This window comes from Prionailurus bengalensis, chromosome E4 (assembly GCF_016509475.1).
Source record: "Prionailurus bengalensis isolate Pbe53 chromosome E4, Fcat_Pben_1.1_paternal_pri, whole genome shotgun sequence".
NCBI lineage: Eukaryota > Metazoa > Chordata > Mammalia > Carnivora > Felidae > Prionailurus > Prionailurus bengalensis.
Window position 1 is genome coordinate 32,832,070 of NC_057360.1, and position 24,372 is coordinate 32,856,441.

At 38.1% G+C, this 24,372-nt stretch overlaps 1 protein-coding gene across 2 annotated transcripts in view; it reads right to left on the reverse strand.

Annotated features, from left to right (window-relative positions):
* The window catches only part of SYT14 (synaptotagmin 14), a 222,438-nt gene that overhangs the window by 192,261 nt on the left and 5,805 nt on the right, over positions 1–24,372 (reverse strand). For both annotated transcript variants that reach the window (XM_043569052.1, XM_043569051.1), the window contains exon 2: positions 14,488–14,535. In XM_043569052.1, the coding sequence (XP_043424987.1) occupies positions 14,488–14,535 (48 nt within the window). The remainder of the gene's footprint in view (positions 1–14,487; positions 14,536–24,372) is intronic.

Consider the following 24,372-nt stretch of genomic DNA (forward strand, 5'->3'; position numbering starts at 1 on the left):
ATTTGGGGCGCCTGGGTGGCGCAGTCGGTTAAGCGTCCGACTTCAGCCAGGTCACGATCTCACGGTCCGTGAGTTCGAGCCCCGCGTCAGGCTCTGGGCTGATGGCTCAGAGCCTGGAGCCTGTTTCTGATTCTGTGTCTCCCTCTCTCTCTGCCCCTCGCCCATTCATGCTCTGTCTCTCTCTGTCCCAAAAATAAATAAACGTTGAAAAAAAAATTTTTTTTTAAAAATAAAAATAAAACAAAATTTAAAAATTTTTTAAAAATTAAATAGGACTTTAAAATTTAATACAAGACTTTAAAATTTTAAAAATAATATATTATTTGCCTCAAAAAGTCTCAAAGAGAGAGAGAGAAAGGAAGAAAGAAAAGAATGAGGGGCGCCTGGGTGGCTCAGTCAGTTGGGTGTCCGACTTTGGCTCAGGTCATGATCTCACAGTTTGTGGGTTCGAGCCCTGGGTCAGCTCTGTACTGACAGTTCAGAGCCTGGAGCCTGCTTCAGATTCTGTGTCTCCGTCTCTCTCTGCCCCTCCCCCAATTCGTGCTCTGTCTCTGTTGCTCTCTCAAAAATAAACATTAAAAAAATTAAAAAGAAAAAAAGAAAAGAAACTGGGGTACCTGGAGCTAAGCATCTGACTCTTGATTTTGGCTTTGGTTATGATCTCATGGTTCGTGAGTTCAAGTTCCATGTCAGGCCCTGTGCTGATAGCAGGAAGCTTGCTTGGGATTCTGTCTCCCTCCTGCCCTCCCTGTCTCTAAAATACATAAACACTTTTAAAAATAACAATAAAATAAAGCTACTGTCAGAAAGAGAAGTTCATCCTAAATCTGAAAACATTAAAAAATAAATAAGTAATTGAGTAGATTATAGCACAGGCAAAGAACTTCAAAGTGCTTATGAGTTAAAGGAGCACGCATAATTGAAAAGGGTAATCAGCAGTCTTTATAACTTACAGTTTCTGGAAAGAAAAAACTGCAAAGAGAGAAAAGAAAAGGCCTTTGGCAACTGGGTGGAGAAGGGGAGAAGAAAATAAGAGGACAGCAAGACAAGAGAATCACAAAATCAAAGCATTCATGATCCCTTCCATGCTCAAACAAAATACAACAAAAACTCTACTATATCTTCCCATATCGACCTCTTCTACCTAGCCTGAAATCCTTTCACTGAAATCACATCTTGCAGTTAAACAACCACATCTAGAGAGAATTTAGCCAGATGATTACCATTAACATAAACAGAACACATAAGACTAGGAAAAGGTGGGCATATATTAAGGTGGGTTGTTTGATAAACGCGAGAACGTAGAACGCACTTTGGTACTTCCTGGACTCGCTGGATTAACACCTCCATGCCTGTTATGAGGTCAGATGCGGCCATGTGACTGAACTACTGGTGGGATGCAAATCGTAGGGAATGGGTGTTGCTTCCAGGCCTGGCCTGTAATAACCTCTTACGGAGGAATTCTCATTTCCCAGTCACTCTCCTCCACCCTCCGCTGATGCAGAGGAACCCAGCAGCTTCTGAAGCCACATACTGAAGATGCCACAGCCACAAGATGGAGGAGCCTGGACCCCTGAATCATTGCTCAAAGGAGCACCACGTGGCAACGTGATATACCTGATTTAGACTCCACACAAGAGAAAAATAAACCTTCATCCTGTTCAAGTCATTATTTGTTTGGGATTTGCTTGGTAGAGCAACTAACAGTATTATAAGTAATAAAATATGCTGGCTCATTATTTCCTAGGGAGGCAGAAAAACTTTAATGATGTATGATATAGAAGAGGTATATGTCAACATGGGGGGTGGGGAGAAGAGTGGGAACAGAAATAAAATCTGAATGACAGAAAAATCGCCATGGATTCTGAACTCTGGTTAATGAGGAATTGAAGTGGGTGCCTGAAAGTGGACAGTCAAGACAGAGAGTATTTTAAGAGGAGAGGTGAAAGTTGTACAAAAAAGAAAAGAAAATATAATTGCTGTATAATAAGGCTTTACTACAAATAATACTGATCATAAAAATGTAAATTCTGAAAACTGACTTAAATGAAACTGAAATATAACTATACTAGAGAAATGGGATATGGACAAATGAATGCACAGGATGAAATAATATTTTAGAGGCACCTGGATGGCTCAGTTGATTAAGTGTCTGACTCTTGGTCTCAGCTCAGGTCATGATCTCACAGTTCATGAGACTTGAGCCCCCCATCTTGGGCTCTGTGCTGACAGTGAAGAGCCTGCTTGAGATTCTCTCTCCCCCTCTCTCTTTCTCTCTGACCCTCCTACACTTGCTCTCTCTCAAAAAAATAAACTTTAAAAAAATAAAAAGCTCGTTTAAAAAATATTTTATCACTTTCATAATGATTAAAATTATTAAATTTTATTATTGACTTTGGTTTTACTTGATAAATGTACACAAGAACCTATGAAGAAGACAATACTGTTATCCCATTTTATAGATAAAAATGGTTAAAATACATAAGGGCTCAGCAACCCGACCAAGGTCACAAAGTTATTAAAGTGGTAGAAAGGCAGTATTAGAACCCAGGAGTCTTGACTCCAGAACCACATACCTGATCACTATGCTGATCTACCAGCACTAACTCTTAACCTACCATAGCAGAAAAACAACAGATGTCTAAATATTTTCAAAATCAAGAAATCACAGAGAAATTTTATTTACAATATGAAGATAAGCAGGAAAAAAAGCTAAAAGGGTTGAAAGCCTTTGCCTCTGCAGAGTAGGATTAGTGTGAAGGACAGAAGGACTAGGGGAATGCTCTTAGTAACTATGTAAGAAGTATTACTTTGCTTTAAAAATCAGAACTTTCATTTTTAAAGAAAGAGATAATTAAGACAAACGTTACATACATCATAATTTTGCATGAGTCTAGATTTTAAAAGTGGATCTAACACAAACTAACACAAGTGTCTTGTGTAATAGAACACTTCAAGGTGTAATTCAACTATACTATTTCTATTCTCACAGTATACAGACTATAGCTTATTACATTACCTACTCTAAAAGAACCACTATATTAAAATCAACTGAGAACATTTATTTATACTTACAAGATGCTTTTAGTTGAGAAAGTCACTGAAAAATCAGTTAGCCCTAGCAGAATGCAAGACAACTACTGTCTTTTTAAATTCGTTCCAAATATAATAAACTCCTTAAGATAAAAAAAATTAATCACATTCAACACTCAACAACTACAACATAAATACCTTTTAATTTTCAAGTGTAAGTCATGTTAATGCTATACTTGGTCGGTCATCTTTTCTTTCTACCTAAGCTCACTTCCTGGGTGATCTCAAATAGCTTCATGACTTAAATACTAAATACCCCCTAATTTATCTCCTATACTGAACTTTTCCCTGAATTCTAAATTTAGATATCCACCTGTCTTCTGATATCTTCAGTAAAGAGGTATCTCAAAGTCAACAAGTAAAATGCATAAGGACAGGATTTTTGCAATTTGTGATACAATTATGTAAGAATTACTCTTTGAAATCCCACTTTTCAGAATCTACCTAAAAGTAGACCACAAAATTCACTGTGACACTATTTTAATAGTAAAAATTTTACAACAAAGCAATTTCTACTGCTAGGCAATTAGTTGAACAAATTATGGTTGTGTTCACATAATGAAGTACAATGAAGCCAGAAAAAAGACAGAGATCTATGTTCTTTCTGATTTGAATTTGACCCTAAGGTACACAGTTTGTTTGTTTGTTTGTTTTTTAACATTTATTTTTGAGACAGAGAGAGACAGAGCATGAACGGGGGAGGGGCAGAGAGAGAGGGAGACACAGAATCGGAAGCAGGCTCCAGGCTCTGAGCCATCAGCCCAGAGCCCAACACGGGGCTCGAACTCACGGACCGTGAGATCGTGACCTGAGCTGAAGTCAGACGCTTAACCGACTGAGCCACCCAGGCGCCCCTAAGGTACACAGTTTAAAGAAAAAGAAAAACAAGACACAAAACTACATATATAGTATTTCACCTTTTGTAAAAAGGAGAATATATATAATTCTTATTTGTTGATCTTATATATATTTCTTACATCTTATCATACATATGTCATATATTTTTCTTATCATATATAAACAACTAAACAAATCCAGAACTGGAACATTTAAAAATCTACTACATTAGGCTCTTAAAAAGAATGCACAGCTGAAGCAAACACAGAAAATAAATATAATTTTGGGGGGCACCTGGGTGGCTCAGTTGGTTAAACGTCTGACTTTGGTTCAGATCACAATCTTGTGCTTTGTGAGTTCGAGCCCCATGTCAGGCTCTGGGTTGACAGCTCAGAACCTGGAGCCTGCTTCAGATTTTGTGTCTCCCTCTCTCTGTGCGCCTCCCCACTCATGCTCGCTCTCTGTCTCTCTCTCAAAAATAAACATTTAAAAAAATTTTTTTAAAGAAAAGAAATATAATTTTTGAATTTAGGTGGGGAGTCCGTGTGGGTTCACTACCCTATATCTTTTTGGTGTGTCTGAAATTTTTATTAATTAACAAAAGGGAAATATAATTTGAGATATATCAATACCTTCCAATGGCTTCCATTTCACTTACAAAATACCAAATACGTTCATGATCTGCAAGAGCCTACACAATCTAGTCCTTCCTTACTTGTCTGGCTCTATCTATTCCTTTCCCTGCCACTCTTGTTACTGACCTTCTTTCTGTTCTTCAGGCAAGTCAAGAGCATTCCTACCTCAGGGTCTTCACACTTGTTCCTTCTGCCTGGAATGTTCTTCCTTTAGATAATGGCATGGCTTACCCCTTTCATTCCAATCCCTATTCAGTTTCCATGGTCTCAAAAAGGCCTTCCCTGACCACCCTAAATGGCTGAAGAGGTTAAGCTGCAAGCCCAATTTCCTTTACCATGATTTATTTTTCTCCATTATCACTTCTCACTTCCTAAAATATGCTTTACTTATCCTCTACTTATTATCAGTCTCCCTCCTCTAGAAGGTAAGCTCCACGAGGGCAGCCCTTTCTGTATGTTCTCCTCTAGCACCTTTACCCAGCCTTGCACATACACATTAGGAAACTTTAAGAATACATCAGGGATCATTACGTCTTATGAACCCTAACTTTCATTGCCCACATATATGCAGTGTAAACAGCACCTCTCTTTTGTGACTTGTCTCATTTACCTGCTTATAGTAGCTCTTATTATATACAACTTTTAAAATTTACCTAAAAAAATAATAATAAAATAAAATAAAATAAAATTTAAAAATGGTAAAATTCATCAACCTTTTCCTTTACAGATTGTACTTTCTGTGACTTGAGAATTTGTTTCCCACCCTGAAATCATATCATGATTTCAAATATTCTCTTAGAAGTTTTTAAGTTAATCCAAATAGTATTTCAGTTTATGGCATGAAAACACAGACCTACTTTTATTTTTTTCCATATGGATAACCAATTTTCCCAGCATCATTTAATAAGTAATCCATCTTTACTCTGACCTGTGATATCATCTTTCATGTAAACTAAGTTTCCCGTGTATAAGTATCTGCTTCTGTTCTGTCATGTCTCATTAGAGTACATGCCTTATCTGGGCTAATTCCATATAATTTTAATTACTGTAACTTTACAAGAAGCTCTGGATAACACTAGGGCAAGTCACCGAAGCAGAGATGGCTGCCAGCTACCGTCCATTCTCTATCTCTCCTCTATCTAGATATGGAATCAACTTCCCAGATTTAGCTTGAATGGACACTTGGCAGAACTAGTCTCAGCTTCCCTTGTAGCTATGTATGGCCATGTGACTAAAATCTGGGCAATGACACGTGAGTAGAAGTCATTTGTTTGCAACTCTGGATCACATCCTTAAAGAGAGCGGCTTTCAAAAAAATAAACAAATAAATAAAAGAGCTACTTTCTCCCCTTCCGTTCTGGTGACTGAAGGTGGACATGGAACTTCAAACATGCCAAGGAACACAACACCTTAGGGCCCATCACAGGAAGACAGAAGCAGCTCAACAAGTAGAATCACCCACCTCTATCCTATCAGCTTAGCCTTTTCCATTAAAAGAGAAAAAACCTTTCTTGTTCAGTCACTTGACCTCTGATAAAGCAACCAAATGAATATTTTAATTAATATATACCCACCTCCCTACTATGTTCCTTTACTTCAAAGCTATCTTAGTTTATTCTTGGCTATGTGCTCTGCCATATACATTTCAGAACTAACGTGTACATTCCCTGAAAATTCTTGTTGGGTTTTAGGTTAGAATTGCATTAAATTTATAGGTTAATTTGGAGAGTACTGCCAATTTAAACATACTGTATTTCTACCCATAAAAATTATTTATCTCTTCATTTACATATTTTCTTTTATGTCTGTAGATAAAGCTTTTTTATTTTCTCCATAAGAGTCATACACATCTTTTGTTCAATTTGTTCCTGGGTATATTACAGTTATCACAATACTCTAAGAATCTTCTTTTATTGCATTTTCTAATTGTTTGTTGCCTATTATATATAAAAGTGTGCCTTATTTTTATATAGTGATCTTGTATTAATCAAATTTATGGAACTCTCTTAGTCTAGTAATTTGTTTATAGAGTCTCCTGGAGTCTCCTGGATTTTCTACGTAATCAATATCACCTATGAATAATATTAGCATTATCCCTTCCTTTTTAAACTTATACTTTCTATTTCTTTGTCCTGGCTTACTGTACCAGCTAAGATCTCCAGTACGAGGCTGAGTAGCAACACTCATGCTTTTAATATTTCATCATTAAGTATTTGGTTTATTACCTATTTTTTTTTTATTTTTTTTTTCCAACGTTTATTTATTTTTGGGACAGAGAGAGACAGAGCATGAACGGGCGAGGGGCAGAGAGAGAGGGAGACACAGAATCGGAAACAGGCTCCAGGCTCTGAGCCATCAGCCCAGAGCCCGACGCGGGGCTTGAACTCACAGACCGCAAGATCGTGACCTGGCTGAAGTCAGACGCTTAACCAACTGCGCCACCCAGGCGCCCCTATTACCTATTTTTGGCATATGTCATTTATTAGGTTAAAGAAGTTTTTTTATATTCTTAGTATAAAGGCTTTTATTACAAATGATAATATATTTTATCAAATGCTTTTCCTGCTTCTATTGAGATGCTCACATGACTAACATGGTAAACCTTATGAACAGATTCACATGCAACATTCTTGGGATGGTCCAACTTGTCATATGTTTGTATGTTTTCCTCAACCATTGCAGTATTTGTTTTGCTAACACTTACATTTAGATTTCTAACTAAGATTGGTATGTATTTCCCTCTCGTACTGTACTAACTCTGGTTTGGTATCAAGGTTATATTTTAGTCTCATTAAATAAATTGGGGGGGATGTTCCATTTCTTTCAGTCTCTGGAAGTTTTTATAAGATTGGGTCCTTTTTTCTTTGAAGACTGAATGGCAATTGCCTGAAAAAAAACCACTTACGATTAATTTAACTTTTCTATTAGTTTAAATTATATTGTTCTCTGAAATTGTCCATTTCATCTACAACTTCAAGTTTGTCATCAAAAAGTCGTGAATACTTTTAAGATTTTTTTAAAGCTCACTTCTAAGTGCAATTACACCCCTTTTATAAGCCTAACATTATGTACGTGTGGCTTCTGTATTTTGTCTTTAATTAACCATGCTAGAGACCTAGCTCATACCTTCCAAAGTACTGGCATTTTGGTTCTGTTGATCTTTACTGTATCGCTATCTTTGTAGTCATTCCTTCTTTCTACTTCTCTGAGCTTATGCGATAGCTCTAACTTCTTGCATTGAACGTCTTCTCATAAATTCTCATTCTCTTTTTTTCTAACTTAAGCATATATGGCAGTGACTTTATTTTAACGGCTACAAACTCTTTGGCACTATCCCCATGAAGACTCTCCTCCCCTTGAACCCAGGCCGGCTTGTAACTGCTTATATGCCAACACAGTACAGCAGAAGTGACACCAAGTACCTCCTTCTAGGTAGATTAAAAAGTCACACAGTATCTACCTTACCTGTTAAGTATTGGCCACCATATGAGAAGTCTATGACTGTGAATCTACAGCTCTAGTTTTCAGTTCCTGTTTTTTTTTAATGGCTTTATTGATATATAATTCACCGTAAATGCCAACCTTTTTAAGTGTACAAGCTTCAGTGGTTTGCAGCATATTTGCAGAGCTGTGCAACCATTACCACTGTCTCATTTCAGAGCATTTTCATCACCCCAAAAAGAAACTCTGTACCCCTCGGCAGTCACTCTCCATTCCCTCTTCCCCTCAGCCACTGGAAACCACTAATCTGCTTTCTGTCTCTATGGATTTGTTTATTCTGGACATTTCATATAAATAGAATCATATAACATGTGGCCTTTTATGTCTGCTTTCTTTCACTTAGCATGTTTTCAAGGTCTATCCACATTGTAGCATGTACCAATACCCTACTCCTGTATATTGTTGAGTAATACTCCATGATATGGATATACCACATTTGGTTTATTCATTCATCACTTCACGGGTATTTAGGCTTTTTCCACTTGGGTTATTATGAATAATGATGCTATGACTATTACAATACAGGCTTTTGTATGAACATAAGTTTTCAAATCTCTTGATTACACACCTAGGAATAAAATTTCTGGGTCATCTGGTAACACTATGTTTGACTTTCTGAGGAAATGCCTAACTGTTTTCCAAAGTGGCTGCAGCAATTCACAATACCACCGGCCACATATGAAGTTCCGATTTCTCTACATCTTCATCAACACTTGTTATTGTCTTTTTTATTTTAGCCATCCTACGGGGGAGCGGAATGGTATCTCAACATGGTTTTGATTTTGCATTTCCCTGATGACCTTGTGTATTTTTTTTTCAATTTTTTTTTTTAACGTTTATTTACTTTTGAGACAGAGAGAGACAGAGCATGAATGGGGGAGGGTCAGAGAGAGAGGGAGACACAGAATCTGAAACAGGCTCCAGGCTCTGAGCTGTCAGCACAGAGCCCGACACAGGTCTCGAACTCAGGGACTGCAAGATCATGACCTGAGCCGAAGTCGGACGCTTAGCCAACTGAGCCACCCAGGCGCCCCTGACCTTCTGTATTTTTAATACTGATGGTTCCCTAACTTTTATCTGGGCTTAAAAATGCATTTAATTTTTTTTTAACGTTTATATACTTTTGAGAGAGAGAGAGAGAGTGAGCAAGCATGTGTACCACGGAATGTAGGCAGCCCTGGACAGAAAAGATAAGGAAACAGATTCTCCCTTCAAGCCTCCTGAAGAAAAGCTTGACCTCAGCCCAGTGAAACTGACTTTGGACTTCTGGTCTCCCAAACGGTAAAAGAATAAGCTTGCGTTGTTTTAAGCCCCCAAAGTTGTGGTAATTTGTTACAGCGCTGTAGGAAACGAATACAGATTTTAGTACCTGGAAATGGGGTGCTGTTGTAACAAACGTGTAACGTGTGGTAGTGGCTTTAGAATTAGGTAATGGGGAGAAGTCTGAAGAATTATGAGCAGCATGAGAGCAAAGGCCTAAATTGTCTTGAGAAATATTTATTGCCTTTTATTTTTTAAATTTTTTTTTCAACATTTATTTATTTTTGGGATAGAGAGAGACAGAGCATGAACGGGCGAGGGGCAGAGAGAGAGGGAGACACAGAATCGGAAACAGGCTCCAGGCTCTGAGCCATCAGCCCAGAGCCCGATGCGGTGCTCGAACCCACAGACCGCGAGATCGTGACCTGGCTGAAGTTGGACGCTTAACCGACTGCGCCACCCAGGCGCCCCTATTGCCTTTTAATAGAAATATGGATTCTAATGATGATTCTGCTAGTGAAGACAGAAAAAAATAAGGACTGTAGTAGGAAAAAAAGCCTATACTGTCTTAGGTCTAGAACACCTAATCAGCCATAAAGTGACCACTGTAGAAACAAATGTTAAAGGTGCTGCTGGTGAGAGGTCAGAAGGAAAGGAAGAGCATGTTATTGGAAATGGGAGAAACAAGATCCTTGTGGCAGAGAGCTTGGCTAAATCGTGTCCTATAGTTATATGGAAATTACAACTTGTTAGCAATGAACTTGGATATTTAGCTAAGGAGATTTCAAAGAAAAGTGCTGAAAGGGGGCCTGCCGCTTATAGTAAACCTTGGGAGAAAACGGATAAATTGAGAGAACTTATAAGCAAAAAGGTGCCAGGCCTTCATGATTTGGAAAATCCTGAGCCTATCCAGATTGTAAATTATGCTAAAATTAAGTACTCAATGTCAAGAAAGCATGCTCTGGAGACAAAGCCAAGGGTGTAGCTAAACAACCTTTTGCCAGTGCCTCAAAATGAACAAATTCAGTGACACAGAGGGCTCTCCAGAGAGATTAGACTTATGACTCATGGATCTCCCCTGCCATCTCAGTAAAAGCCAAGTACGGAGATGGAATTATCCAGGAAAGAGCTGTGGAGAGGCACGTTGTCTAAAGGAACGAATCCCCATGACATAATGAGAAGACTCATGAGGTTTTTGAGAGTATATATAATCACCGCCAGCTTGAACTGAAAGGGTCAAGAAGACGAAATGAAAGACTAATGGCCTCCCCAAATCCTACAGGCAGAAAACCAGTGCAGACATATGCTACCTTCCGAGAAAAAGGAAGGATGACTCCAAGGGTACAGTCTTAAACCTAAAAGGTAGACAGCCTCAGACCTCAGGCTGAGTTTTATTTCCAGGCCACGAAACTTACAGGTTTTTCCCACTTGCATTTCAAAATTGCTTAGTACCAGTGACTCCTTTCCTCCTTCCATTTTCTCACTTTTGGGGTGGCAACGTGTATAACTGCTATCCTATGTCTCTTCCATCGCTGTATTTGGAGAGCAGGCAACTTGTTTGCTAGTTTCACAGGTCTGCAGATGGACAGGAATTTTAAGCCAGGATGGATCATACCCAGAGTTTCACCCATACCTGATACAAACGATTTTAGATGAGGAGTTAATGATATTTCAATGATGTTTTGGACTTTGAGTTGATAATACAACATAAGGCTTTGTAGATCAGGGTAAGGCACTTTGATTTTATTCCAGGTATAATGGAAATCCACAAAAGTGGACATACATTTAAAACCTGATTTAATAAAAACCTGATATAGATTCAATACATGTAAACCTGATACATACATATAATATACATACACACACACACACACACACACATACATACATACATATATTTTCTAAGTTTGCTTATTTTGAGAGAGAGAGCCTGCATGCAAGCAGGGGAGGGGCAGAGAGAGAGGGAGAGAGAGAATCCCGAGCAGGCTTCCTGCTGTCAGCACAGAACCCAACAGCGGTGGTGCTTGATCCCATGAACCACGAGATCATGACCTGAGCCAAAATCAAGAGTCAGACACTCAACTGACGGAGCCACCTGGGAGCCCCTCAACCTGATTTATACTTACATCATTGGTATGTACTGTAAGGAGGTAAGAGTAGAAGCAGGGAAACCTGTCAGAAAACTACTACAGTTGTGTAGACAAGAAAGATGGGAACCCAGGCTACAATGATAACAGCAGGATGGAAAAAAGAGGATGGTTTAAAATTCTGAAGGCAGAAATGGCAGAGCTGGCTAATATATTAAATGGGAAAGACAAAGTGAAATACGCAGCTATTCCTAAATTAGGACCTGAGCAACTGGATAGACTGTTTTTTTATTTGCTGACATGGGGAAGACTGAGGAAGGTATGGACTCACGTGAGAAAATCAAGACTTGCATTTTCTTTTTTTTTTTTTTTTCAACGTTTATTTATTTTTGGGACAGAGAGAGACAGAGCATGAACGGGGGAGGGGCAGAGAGAGAGGGAGACATAGAATCGGAAACAGGCTCCAGGCTCTGAGCCATCAGCCCAGAGCCTGACGCGGGGCTCGAACTCACGGACCGCGAGATCGTGACCTGGCTGAAGTCGGACGCTTAACCGACTGCGCCACCCAGGCGCCCCAAGACTTGCATTTTCGACATGTCAAGTTGCTGTTCTGACAGACATCCAGATAGAAATACCAAGTAAGTAGGGGATGTAAGACCGGGAGCTCAAGGACAGCTTGGATGGATACATTTGTGTGGCATTTAAGAGCAAACTAAATAAAATCAAACAGAAGGAAAAGATGGAAAAATGAAGTAAGCCCAGGACCAAACTCTGATACATTCTGGTATTTGAAGGTCTGACAGAAGAAAGAAGCCAGAAAGGAGACAGACAGCCAAACAGGTAAAAAGAAGCTGAATATGTCATGAGAGATGCCATTTTACCAGAATCACTGATACTAATTACAATTATTCTACTTTATTTAACCTCCATATCCTCTACTCTATGAAAGTCCAGCTTAAAGTGCAAAAGCTTTAGCTCTGAGCATTAATTTTGAAATATTTAAATATTTGTGGAACATCCATCCACTGAGATAGGGCACTGTACTGGATGTTGAGGACATACACAGAGATTGAGACACTTTTTTCATGACATGGCTACTGTATAATTTTTTGAAATTTTAATCACATACTTAAAATTCCATAGGAAAGCAGGACGAAGTGAAAAAGCTGGACTATTATAATGGAGAGAAATCTGGGCAAAGCATTATGTGGATAGGAATCGAGACAGCAATAAAGAGTAAAAGAAGAACCATAATAAAAAGGTATGTTCAGACCATCATCTAGCCCATCTGTACTCTTCTCTCCACTGCAGCTTTATGTTCCCACTGTAGTCACAAAAGACCCTCTGAGCCTTTATCTTCCTCTCTTCTAGCTGTCTCTATTCCTGTCTTGATCCTCATTTCACCTAACTCCAGCTTTAACAGCTTTTGATTCCAACTGCTTTGTACGGTGTCTTCTGCTGTCCCGCCAAATAAATTCTGTGTTTTAAAAAGTTTTGGTGGGACAAGGTAATAACTGTAAAATTATTTACCACATCTTCAGAATTTCTGGGCTAATATGTTATAGAAGAAGATTTCAAAATGTTGACCTAGAGGAAGAAAACAATGTACACATTTGTCCCCTCTCTCTCTCTCGTCTTAGGTAAGAAGTACAAATCAACAATGATGATAGCATGAACACCGTAATAAAAACATTTGAGATTTCGGGGAATGGACTTCGATTTTCTCCTTTGTGTTACCAGAAGAAAGGTAATATAGATAAACTACACTTTAATCAAGGAAGGAGACTGTTTTTAAATGGACAGCAATCACAGGCAGTGACACACAAACCATAGCGTGACCACGTCAATAATGTTCACACAAATTCCCCTACAAAGGATTATAAATTGTTTTCAACTCTAAACAAGCTGAGGCTTTCAGACCTGTTGAAGACTTACTGAAAATATGCTCAATTTTCCTGGCATGCCAGGAAGACTCACCTAATACAAATACTGACACCGCCTCAAACCTCCTTAGGGTGAAATATTAGGGACAAAAGTGCTGCCAGTTGGCCAGACTCGGGAGGGCGAATTCAGTTTTTTAAGAGAGATGTAAGAAAAATAAAGTCTCCCAAGCTTCAAAATAGAAAAGAGTATGGAATTTATAAGGATTTCCTCCCCTGACCTCCCCAGGTATACCTTTTCCTTTCCTCACAGCACGCCACCGATTTGGGATTACTCATGTGTGTGGGGACTCCCAAGGTTCTCCTGATTCTTCCAAATCTAGAGAATACCTGATTGCTTTCCTCCCACCTAATAACTGAATTACCTTTCCTGGGGCCACCTTGTTGAACCACCCAGTTGTCAGGTGGCTCCTTCTAAGGAAGCATAGACAGTTGTTGGTGTCAAAGGATGTTGTGGTCTTTGGACATGATCCCGATTTGAATTTCAACCAACTCCTCACATCTCTCTGATGGGGTACAGTAATAGAACAGAAGTCAATGGGAGATCAGCATGCACTCAGATTCCAGATTCTGAAAGGGAACAAAAATCAAACCCTCCATTCTTTGCCTCTGCACCATGTCTAATAACCAACATGCTAAGAAACCAGGCTTTATCAGCCCAACAAAACTAAACATAAAGTAACAACTCTCAATAACCACATAACAAACAACAGGTACTTTATGAATGCTTATGTCTAATAAAAATAACAAATTAATATCTTTTAAATTTTTTTAATGTTTTTATTTTTTATTTTTGAGACAGAGAGAGAGAGAGAGAGAGAGAGAGAGAGAGACAGACAGAGCACGAGCAGGGGAGGGGCAGAAAGAGGGGGAGACACAGAATCCGAAACAGGCTCCAGACTCTGAGCTGTCAGCACAGAGCCTGACGTGGAGCTTGAACCCACAAACCGTGAGATCATGACCTGAGCCAAAGTCAGACGCTTAACCGACTGAGCCACCCAGGCACCCCAAAAGTTAATATTTATTAAACTGTATACTTTCTAAGTCCAAATTATCTAACATCTTACTAAAATTTAACATACACTGTGAAGTGTCCATTTTGTATCTGAATATCCAAGCAGAGGACTGACTTACCTTTTCTAATACAGATAAGTTCATGTACTCCACAGGTTCTTTCTCCACCTGTTAAAAAAAAATTTTGTTAGAAGTTAAAAAGAGGACATAATGTGAATGTGACTATTACAAAGAACTGTTTTAAATTAGCTTCTACCAATGACCTCAGGGAAAAAAAAGTTGACTAATTTTCTTTAAACTCAGCTATATGATAACTTCATATTTGGAATTTTCCCAAACCCATAAATTAAGATCTTATAAAGTCTTGGAATGAAGACACTTCATTCAAGTATGTTATTTTTAAATGGCAGTCTTCTCAAGAACAAATATCATATCGCCATTTCCTAAATACCTCTTCACACCATCTAGAAAAAACACCGTAGGACCCACTTTTGTATTTGACATTTAATATATACAGGTAAGTTACTATGGAGGGACCAACCTTGTAAAGACACTATAGTTTATCACATATATGGTATAAAATGAAATGTAACCTTTCCCCATTCTTCAGCTACCCACTCTTATAAGTCTGTAAAAAGATAAATTTTAAAAATAGGATGATAAAAACAAATTTACCCAAAAGCTTACTTTGAGTATAATTAATATAAAAAGTATTCTATCATAAAATTAATATTATTGGTCACTGTAGAAATAGATATTCCTTCATTCTGAAACAGAATGTCCCTACTTTAAATGAATGTAAGCTAAATGAAATTTTGTAGTGTTCTATATATGCATGACCTTATAATTATGCTGTGAATTATGTTTAAACTTTGCATAATAGAAATATTAAATAATTTAATCTAGCTCATTACAAAAGTTAAGTTATAAGAAACAGAAATATCTTACAGCAGTAACATGAGGTAAAATCCATGATATCCACTAAAAAAAGTAGGTCATCTGAGAAGCAAGTTAAAAAACCAGAAAACAGTATTTCTATTGCTAAAGTAGGTTAGATCTACATTCTAATTTGGTTGTAACAACGCCATGTTTGTGATTATTATCAACACTATAGACTAATCACCAGTTATCACGAAGATAGACTTAGCAAGAAGAAATACCTACCTTAAAGCTCTGATTATAAAATGCCTATTATTCAGCAAATCTCAGCGTAAATACATTGGGTCCTTACTAATTAGAATATTACCAATGAGCAACCACTGATTACTTGCTGAAGGGCAAGAACAAGCTGTAACTGTATACTACATATCTTTAATATTGAGAAGACACTAGTCAAAAACTAGAAGGAGAATGTTTACCAAATTACAGAAGAAACTACTTTCAAGAGATTTGGAAGAATCATGTAACAACAATAAAATAACTATACTGATGCCATCACTGATGTTTTCACAGGCTGCATAAAAATATTTTTTATATGGTCATTAAGGCCTATTCTCCAGAAGATAACACCTACAACTTAGTTTGCCTTATGTACTTAATTCATGTCCATAAGACTGTACTTATTAAAGCCTGTATTTAAAACCAGACTTTCAGGGCACCTTGGTGGCTCAGTTAAGTGAAGCATCCGACTTCACTCATATCATGAACTCACAGTTTGTGAGTTCGAGCCCCATCTCAGGCTCTCTGCTGTCAGCACAGAGCCCACTTCAGATCCTCTGTCCTCCTCTCTCTCTGCGCCCCTCACCCCTCTCAAAAATAAACATTAAAAAAAAAAAACCAGACTTTCCCCCATATTTAATGCAAATCAGTTAGGTTTTAGTATACACATCTAATCTCAAATATAAGTGCATAGTTTGTACAGCCTAAGTGCTAATGGTAACATAAAACTATTAACAGTAACATAAACTATTAGAATCTAAGACTTTCCTCAAAACTATAAAATGACAAGGAAAGCTAACTCCCACTTTTAAAAGTATTCGATTCATCTATATCAAATGAAAGAACCTCATAAATAAAAAGCTAAGTCAAATAATTACTATATTTTAAATTTACAGCCAATAGATAATTGTCAAATGTGTCAAAGTAGCACAAAAATCACATAACTAGAAAAAGTGAGACTGTGCTCTACTCTTCCTGATATTTGTCCCAAAAATTCCAACCAACAAGGGAGATCTCAGTGATGTACATGTGGAAATCAAGAGCAATCACTATTATTACTGAAATGGAAAGGAATATTAAGGACAAATAAATGCCAGGCAATAAAGTAAAATTTAGGGAAAAAAAAAACCCTCCCTTTTAAAAGTACAAAAGAAGAAACACAGAAAGCTAAATAAAATTTACTATATTACTGGACCATGAAATCGATATTCCTTTGGTTTTCAATCCTTTTTGAGACCGGTAAGAGTGTTTAGGAAAAAATAGCATTCTATATACTAAATGTGTATGTTTTAAAGTATGTGTTTGGGAGTCAAAGGCTTAAATACTTTTTCAATCAGAGATAGTGAACTGTGTATAAACTTTATGCCTTGTTTTAAAATCTCTAAAAATAAATCTGAAAAGTTTCCAAGTGAGTCAAATTTGCAAGCAAAAGGCAAGTCATTGTAGGCATAGCTTGACTTAGATATGGTGGCAATTCAAAAAGTGGTTTACTGATTTTAAGAGTATAATGCAGGGGCGCCTGGGTGGCGCAGTCAGTTAAGCGTCCGACTTCAGCCAGGTCACGATCTCGCGGTCCGGGAGTTCGAGCCCCGCGTCAGGCTCTGGGCTGATGGCTCAGAGCCTGGAGCCTGCTTCCGATTCTGTGTCTCCCTCTCTCTCTGCCCCTCCCCCGTTCATGCTCTGTCTCTCTCTGTCCCAAAAAAATAAATAAACGTTGAAAAAAAAATTTTTTTAAAAAAGAGTATAATGCATAAGGGGAATGATTTTTTGAGGTAGATACATAAGTATATATATGTATGCATATATACATATATAACAAATATGTATATCAAATATATAGAAGAATGATTACTTATATATCAAATACATACAAGAATGATTATTTTTATTCAGCTATTATTGGCATATAACACTGTATAAGTTCAAGATGCACAAGCTGATTTGATACATTTACATATCGCAATGATTACCACCATAGCATTAGCTAACACCTCTATCACATTACATAATTATCAGTTGTTTGTTGTAGTCACAATTAAGATCTAGTCTGTTAGCAATTTTTAAGTTTATAACACAGAATTGCTGTCTAAAACCACTATACTGTGGATTAGATCTCCAGGACTTATTTATCTACAGGTTGCAAGTTTTTTCCCTTAAACATCTTTCCAATTCCCCCACATCTCCCAGACCCTGGTAACCACCATTCCACTCTCTGTTTTTACAAGTTCAGCTTTGGTAGATTCCACATTTAAGTGATACTATACACTATTTGTCTTTTATTTTTATTTTTTTGGATTTAAAGGAATTTCTTACTTTTTTTGTCTTAATATGAAATTTATTGTCAAATTGGTTTCCATATAACACCCAGTGCTCATACCAACAGGTGCCCTCCTCAATGCCCATCACCCACTCTCCCCTCCCTCCCACCCCCCATCAACCCTCAGTTTATTCTCAGTTTTTAAGAGTCTCTTATGGTTTGCCTCCTTCCCTCTCTGTAACTTTTTTTCCCCTTCCCCTATGTCTTTTATTTTTAATGTTTACTTATTTTTGAAAAAGAGGGAGACAGCATGAGTGGGGGTGGGGCAGAGAGAGAAGGAGACACAGAATCCAAAGCAGGCTCCAGGCTCTGAGCTGTCAGCACAGAGCCCAATGAACCCACAAACCATGAGATCATGACCACAGCTGAGGTCGGACACCCAACCTACTGAGCCGCCCAGGCGCCCCACTATTTGTCTTTTTGTATCTGACTTATTTCACTTATCATAATGCCTTCAATCAAGGTCCATCCATGTTGGCAGGACTTCCTTCTTTTTAGGTCTGAGAAATATTCCATTGTATATACATACACCACATTTTTATCCATCCATCCGCTGATGGACACTCAGGTTGTTTCCTTATCTTAGCTATTGTGAATAATGCTGTAATAAACATGGAAGCACAGATACCTCTTCAATATATTCTTTTCATTTCCTTTGGATACATACCCATTTGTGGCACTGCTGTATCTCATGGTAGTTCTATTTTTAATTTTTTAAGGAACCTCCATGCTGTTTTCTGCAGTGGCTGAACCAATTTGGAGGAATGAGTACTCAAAGTAATAAATTAGCCGATCTCTTCATTTTTTTTTTAATTTTGTTTTAATCTTTATTTATTTAAAAAAATTTTTTTTCCCAACGTTTATTTATTTTTGGGACAGAGAGAGACAGAGCATGAACGGGGGAGGGGCAGAGAGAGGGAGACACAGAATCGGAAACAGGCTCCAGGCTCTGAGCCATCAGCCCAGAGCCTGACGCGGGGCTCGAACTCCCGGACCGCGAGATCGTGACCTGGCTGAAGTCGGACGCTTAACCGACTGCGCCACCCAGGCGCCCCCTAATCTTTATTTATTTTTGAGAGAGAGTACAAGTAGGGGAGGAACAGAGAGAGAGGGTGACATTGAATTCGAACGAGGCTCCAGGCTCTGTGCACAGAGCCTGACGCAGGGCTTGAACTCACGAACCACGAGTTCATGACCTGAGCTGAAGTCAGACACTCAACCGCTCAACCGACTGAGCCACCCAGGCACCCCTAGCCAATCTCTTTAGAAAGAGATGTCTTCTGTTAAAATGAATAATTATCCCCCAAATGAACTCATATAAATAAAAATTTTCACACATCAAATTTACTTCAAAGACATAACAATAATGAAGACTTGGAGACCATAACAGAATGACAGAATATAAAAAGGCTAGAAGTCAGAAATAAAGTTGTCTAGCTCAATCCAGATAAACAAACTGAACCACTAAACGTTAAGTAGAGTTGCCCAGGGTCACTAGTTTATTGCCAGAAAAAATAATTAGTACACTAGGGTTAACACGGTAAGAAATTTAAATATCAATTTTTCTTCACTTTTACAAATAAAATAAAAATTATGTAATTGTTTTCTAACCCTCTCAGGTAATTAAATGTTTTTTTTCAACGTTTATTTATTTTTTTGGGACAGAGAGAGACAGAACATGAACGGGGGAGGGGCAGAGAGAGAGGGAGACACAGAATCGGAAACAGGCTCCAGGCTCCGAGCCATCAGCCCAGAGTCCGACGCGGGGCTCGAACTCACGGACCGCGAGATCGTGACCTGGCTGAAGTCGGACGCTTAACCGACTGCGCTACCCAGGCGCCCCAAGGCCCTCTCAGGTAATTAAAATACAAGTCAGTTTCTCAAAACTATTCTTGGAGATAATACCAGCATTGCTCTTGAAATAATCATCTCAGCAACATGGAAATGAGAGATAGAAAATGACAAGCTTAGTCAAAGTTACCATCTTTTCCCTCAGGCAAACCCATGTAGGAGCATAATATAAACTGGCAGAATCCTCTACAATTGGCGTAAGTACATAGTGTAAGAGGAAATAGATGTGTATGGGCGCACACACACACATACATACATGCTGCGAATGTGCACATGTGTGTGTTTGTGTATGAATGGACACATGATTGAGAGTGTGCCTGGGAACCAGGAATTTCTTTTTAAGTGGAGACGAGGTGGGTGATAGGGACTTACAAAGTATGTACTTTTCCACATGACTACATAAGGAAAACATGTGGGGAGCCTGGGTGGCTCAGTTAAGCATCTGACTCTTGATTTCCACTCTCTGGTCATGATCTCACGGATTCATGAGATCAAGCCCCATGTCAGGCTCTGTGATGACAGCACAGAGCCCGCTTGGGATTCTCTCTGCTGCTGTTCTGCTTGTGTGTGAGCACGCACTTGCTGTCTAAATAAATAAATAAACTTTAAAAAAAAAAAAAAGAAGGAAAATATGCAGTGATGCTCTAGTCCCATCAAAATATGGTCAGGTATACAAAAATGCAATTAAACCCAAAGATTTAGTTCACTGAAAATGGATCTAGGAGTCCTTTCTGAAATTGACTTTATTTTGTCTACCATGTTAACTTTGACCAATAACCTAAGTCACCACAATTTACAGGCAATATTAACTTCTCAAACAGCACAAGGCTACTTTAGAAATACCTTAAATTCTACCTTATCTAAAGATCAGCAAAACACATGCATTAAAGTGGTCAAAATTAAATTAATGTCTAGCTTACACTGATAAACTCTGTTATAGCTAATTGTTATAGCTATATATAATAAGCATGAAATGTTAAATATTTCCTGTTAATGTTGCCAACTACCACCTTCCCCAACCAATTTAACTCATTTAGACCACAGTCACTAATCTATAGATACTTTTCAGTTTTAACCCTAATTAAGTTATTCAAGGAATGATACCAATTTTGGTGCCTAATTGAAAGCACAGTATTATGGAAAGACCATGGTTTCTGAATTGAGTCAGCCTTCAGTTTTCAAGTCAGCATCACCTAGTATTGTCTTTGTAAACCTTGTGCCTGTAAGAAAAAATAAAAATAACTAAACACATTTGTAAAGTAGTAATAATAGTTAACTCCAGGATGGAAAATAGCTTTCCTATCGTATACCAGTTCTGGGCTATTAAAAGTAGCTGCTGGCATGGGGTGGAGGGCAATGTTGAGAAGGATTCTGAAACAAAGTTGATACTTGGTAGGGAGATGTTAAAAAGACACTTGAAGGAAACAGATGACTACTACAGGAGAAACCGAGAACAGTGCCATGCATTTGCCATCCACACTGTGATAATGGATAGATGATGCCTAGCCCATGGTGAGCACCAAAAAATGTTAATTCCCTTCGCATTCCTCACAAGGACAAAACTCAAAGAAAACTTAGACTTATGCCTAGAGACAGAAAAGATTCTGTATGTTTTCTTCTCTTCTACAGCATTAGTTACCAGTTAATTTCAAACACTCTCCTGTGTAAATATTCCAAAATAAACATTAATCTTCTCATACTTCTTAACTTATCCTCTTTTTAGCAATTTTCTTAAAAACAACAACAACAACAAACTTTTGGGCCTCCAATCCTCTGGGAGTTATCCTCCCAAATTGGAATTCTTTTATTTTATTTTTTATTGTTGCTATTCAATTACTAGAGTTAAAATAATCTGAGTAAGTATTTTCTCTCTTTTTTTTAAAGTGTTTATTTATTTATTTTGAGAGAGGGGTAGAGAGAAAGAGGGAAGAGAGAGAGAATCCCTGTCTCTGCACTGTCAGCGCAGAGCCCAACACAGGGCTCAACCCCAGGAACCGTAAGATCATGACCTGAGCCAAAATCAAGAGTCTGATGCTTAACTAACTGATTCACCCAGGCGCCCCTGAATAAGTCCTTCCTATATTTACTTTTACAAACTCTTTTTATTTATAACATTCCTATACCATAGCCTAAGTTTTGAGACATATATTCGGCACCATTCCAGCATCACACAGAACAACCAAGTGTACCTCTTTTCATAACAATATCTTAGAGTACTTTATAATTTGCAAATCTTGCTAAGTACAGTATATCTTTTGACCCATGTAAGTTCCTATAAATTTATTCAATAATTTTTTTCCAGGAGGTACAAGTTTATCTTATAAAAGTAAATTTATTGTTCACAAACATAACCCATTTTTCCTACTTCTGAGCCACTTTTACTTCAGTTTTTAAGTTAATTAAGTTTTTGACTTTTTAGATGCTCATTAAGATAACACCATAAATCCCTGAATAAGTATATGCTCAAAAAAAAAGGGAGCATACTACTGGGGAGCCTGAGTGGCTCAGCTGGTTGAGCGACCGACTTTGGCTCAGGTCATCTCAGTGTTCCCGAGTTCTGTGCTGTAGCACAGAGCTCGCTTCAGATCCTCTGTCCCCCCTCTCTGTCCCTCCCCTGCTTGCAGGTGCATACTCACTGTCTCCCAAAAATAAATCTAAAAAATTTAAAAAAGGTATTCTACTTAATTTTCTACTTAAAACACCTGTGTTTTGACTACTGCACCAGTTCATATGCATTATTGTATTTAGTAAGTTCAAAATGCTGAAGTTAATTTCTCATTTAAATCCTCTATCTCCTGATGACTCCTAATACAGCCTTACAACTGTAATGTTTTGAATGTACATATGGATCTTAGAAGTTTGTTTTTAAATAACTTCCTAAATAAACAAATTCCTGATGACAGTTTGCTGCGTTGTCACTATTTCTTCCTTCTTAAAAAAAAAAAAAAGTCAATGAAGGGTTCCAATTTTTTAGGTTTCAATTAAGATTTTACTACACATACATATGAAATATGCACATAATTATCTTATTCAAAAGTCTACAATGTTTCATTGACAGTAGTTTGTTGGATCTGACGTTCTCCCCCACAGGCTTGTCACGTTAGGTATAAACTAGGTAGGACTTGGGAGTGGAGGAAAGAATGAAGTCAGCTAACTGGAAATCTTCCAAGACAGTCTAGTATGCTACTACACATATGCTATGGACAAACACTACAATCACTTTAAAGAAAACAATAACGTAAGCAGCATTACTCAACAAATAAATAAGCCAACATGTGATTCTCTAGCTTTCTATGCCGGCCTGTGCCACTGTGTTCTAACACTACCTAAACCAATGAAAAAAGGAAATGTTTCTTAATGCAACTGTTTCTCTAATGTTCCCTAGGTTTTTTCTAATTTGGTTTAGTGAGTTAGGACAGAAACCTTAAATAGACTGTAAATTATTCAAGAGTAATTACAGAGAGAGGTCTCTGAACAAACATACCTCACATCTAGACATATCCTAAATCTCTGCAAAACATCAGGAATTTTATACCTGCCGAAAGTCAAAATATCCCTTTTAGGAATATCATTGATTACACTGAACTGTAAATCCTCCAAAAATAAACTGCTCGATAAACTGTCTCATTCTGCCACAGACTGCAGACAGGCATGACTTCCTAATTCTATCATCCCCCATTACATCCTAATGAGCTCTTACAATAACATGGAAAGCAGGAAAGGAGTGTGATGTTCTCCCTCAGGACTTGTAGCAGAACATGTTTGTATTGGGACTTCTTTTTTTTTTTTTTTAATTTTTTTTTTCAACGTTTATTTATTTTTGGGACAGAGAGAGACAGAGCATGAACGGGGGAGGGTCAGAGAGAGAGGGAGACACAGAATCGGAAACAGGCTCCAGGCTCTGAGCCATCAGCCCAGAGCCTGACGCGGGGCTCGAACTCCCGGACCGCGAGATCGTGACCTGGCTGAAGTCGGACGCTTAACCGACTGAGCCACCCAGGCGCCCCTGACAAGTTCTTTTTATTTTTATTTTTTCAACGTTTATTTACTTTTTGGGACAGAGAGAGACAGAGCATGAACGGGGGAGGGGCAGAGAGAGAGGGAGACACAGAATCGGAAACAGGCTCCAGGCTCTGAGCCATCAGCCTAGAGCCTGATGCGGGGCTCGAACTCACGGACCGCGAGATCGTGACCTGGCTGAAGTCGGACACTTAACCGACTGCGCCACCCAGGCGCCCCTGTATTGGGATTTCTTAATTCGATACTTCAAAAGTCCAAATTCTGCCTTGGAAATCTTAGAGTCACAACAAACCTTCAAAAGCACCTCAGAATTGTACTGATGATTAAAAAAGTACGTATGTGGAAGTGTGTGGTAAACGACAAAGTGCCTTATGAATAAAAAGTATATACACACACACACATACACACACAGATTCTTTCTAATATAGTCTTCTTTTATAACTTTAAAAAATGTTACCCAGAGAGGTAAAGTAGTTAAAGTTGATATACAGCACATTAACAACAAAAGTGAGTACTTTTACCTCTATTTTGATAATCCTATGGAAGTCAGAAAAATGTGGAGTGAGGGAAGGAGGGGCATAGGTCAGATCATTAAAGGCCTGCTCTAACCTGAGGTTTTAAATAATTTATATGTTACAAAGATAACTAGCAACAGTTCA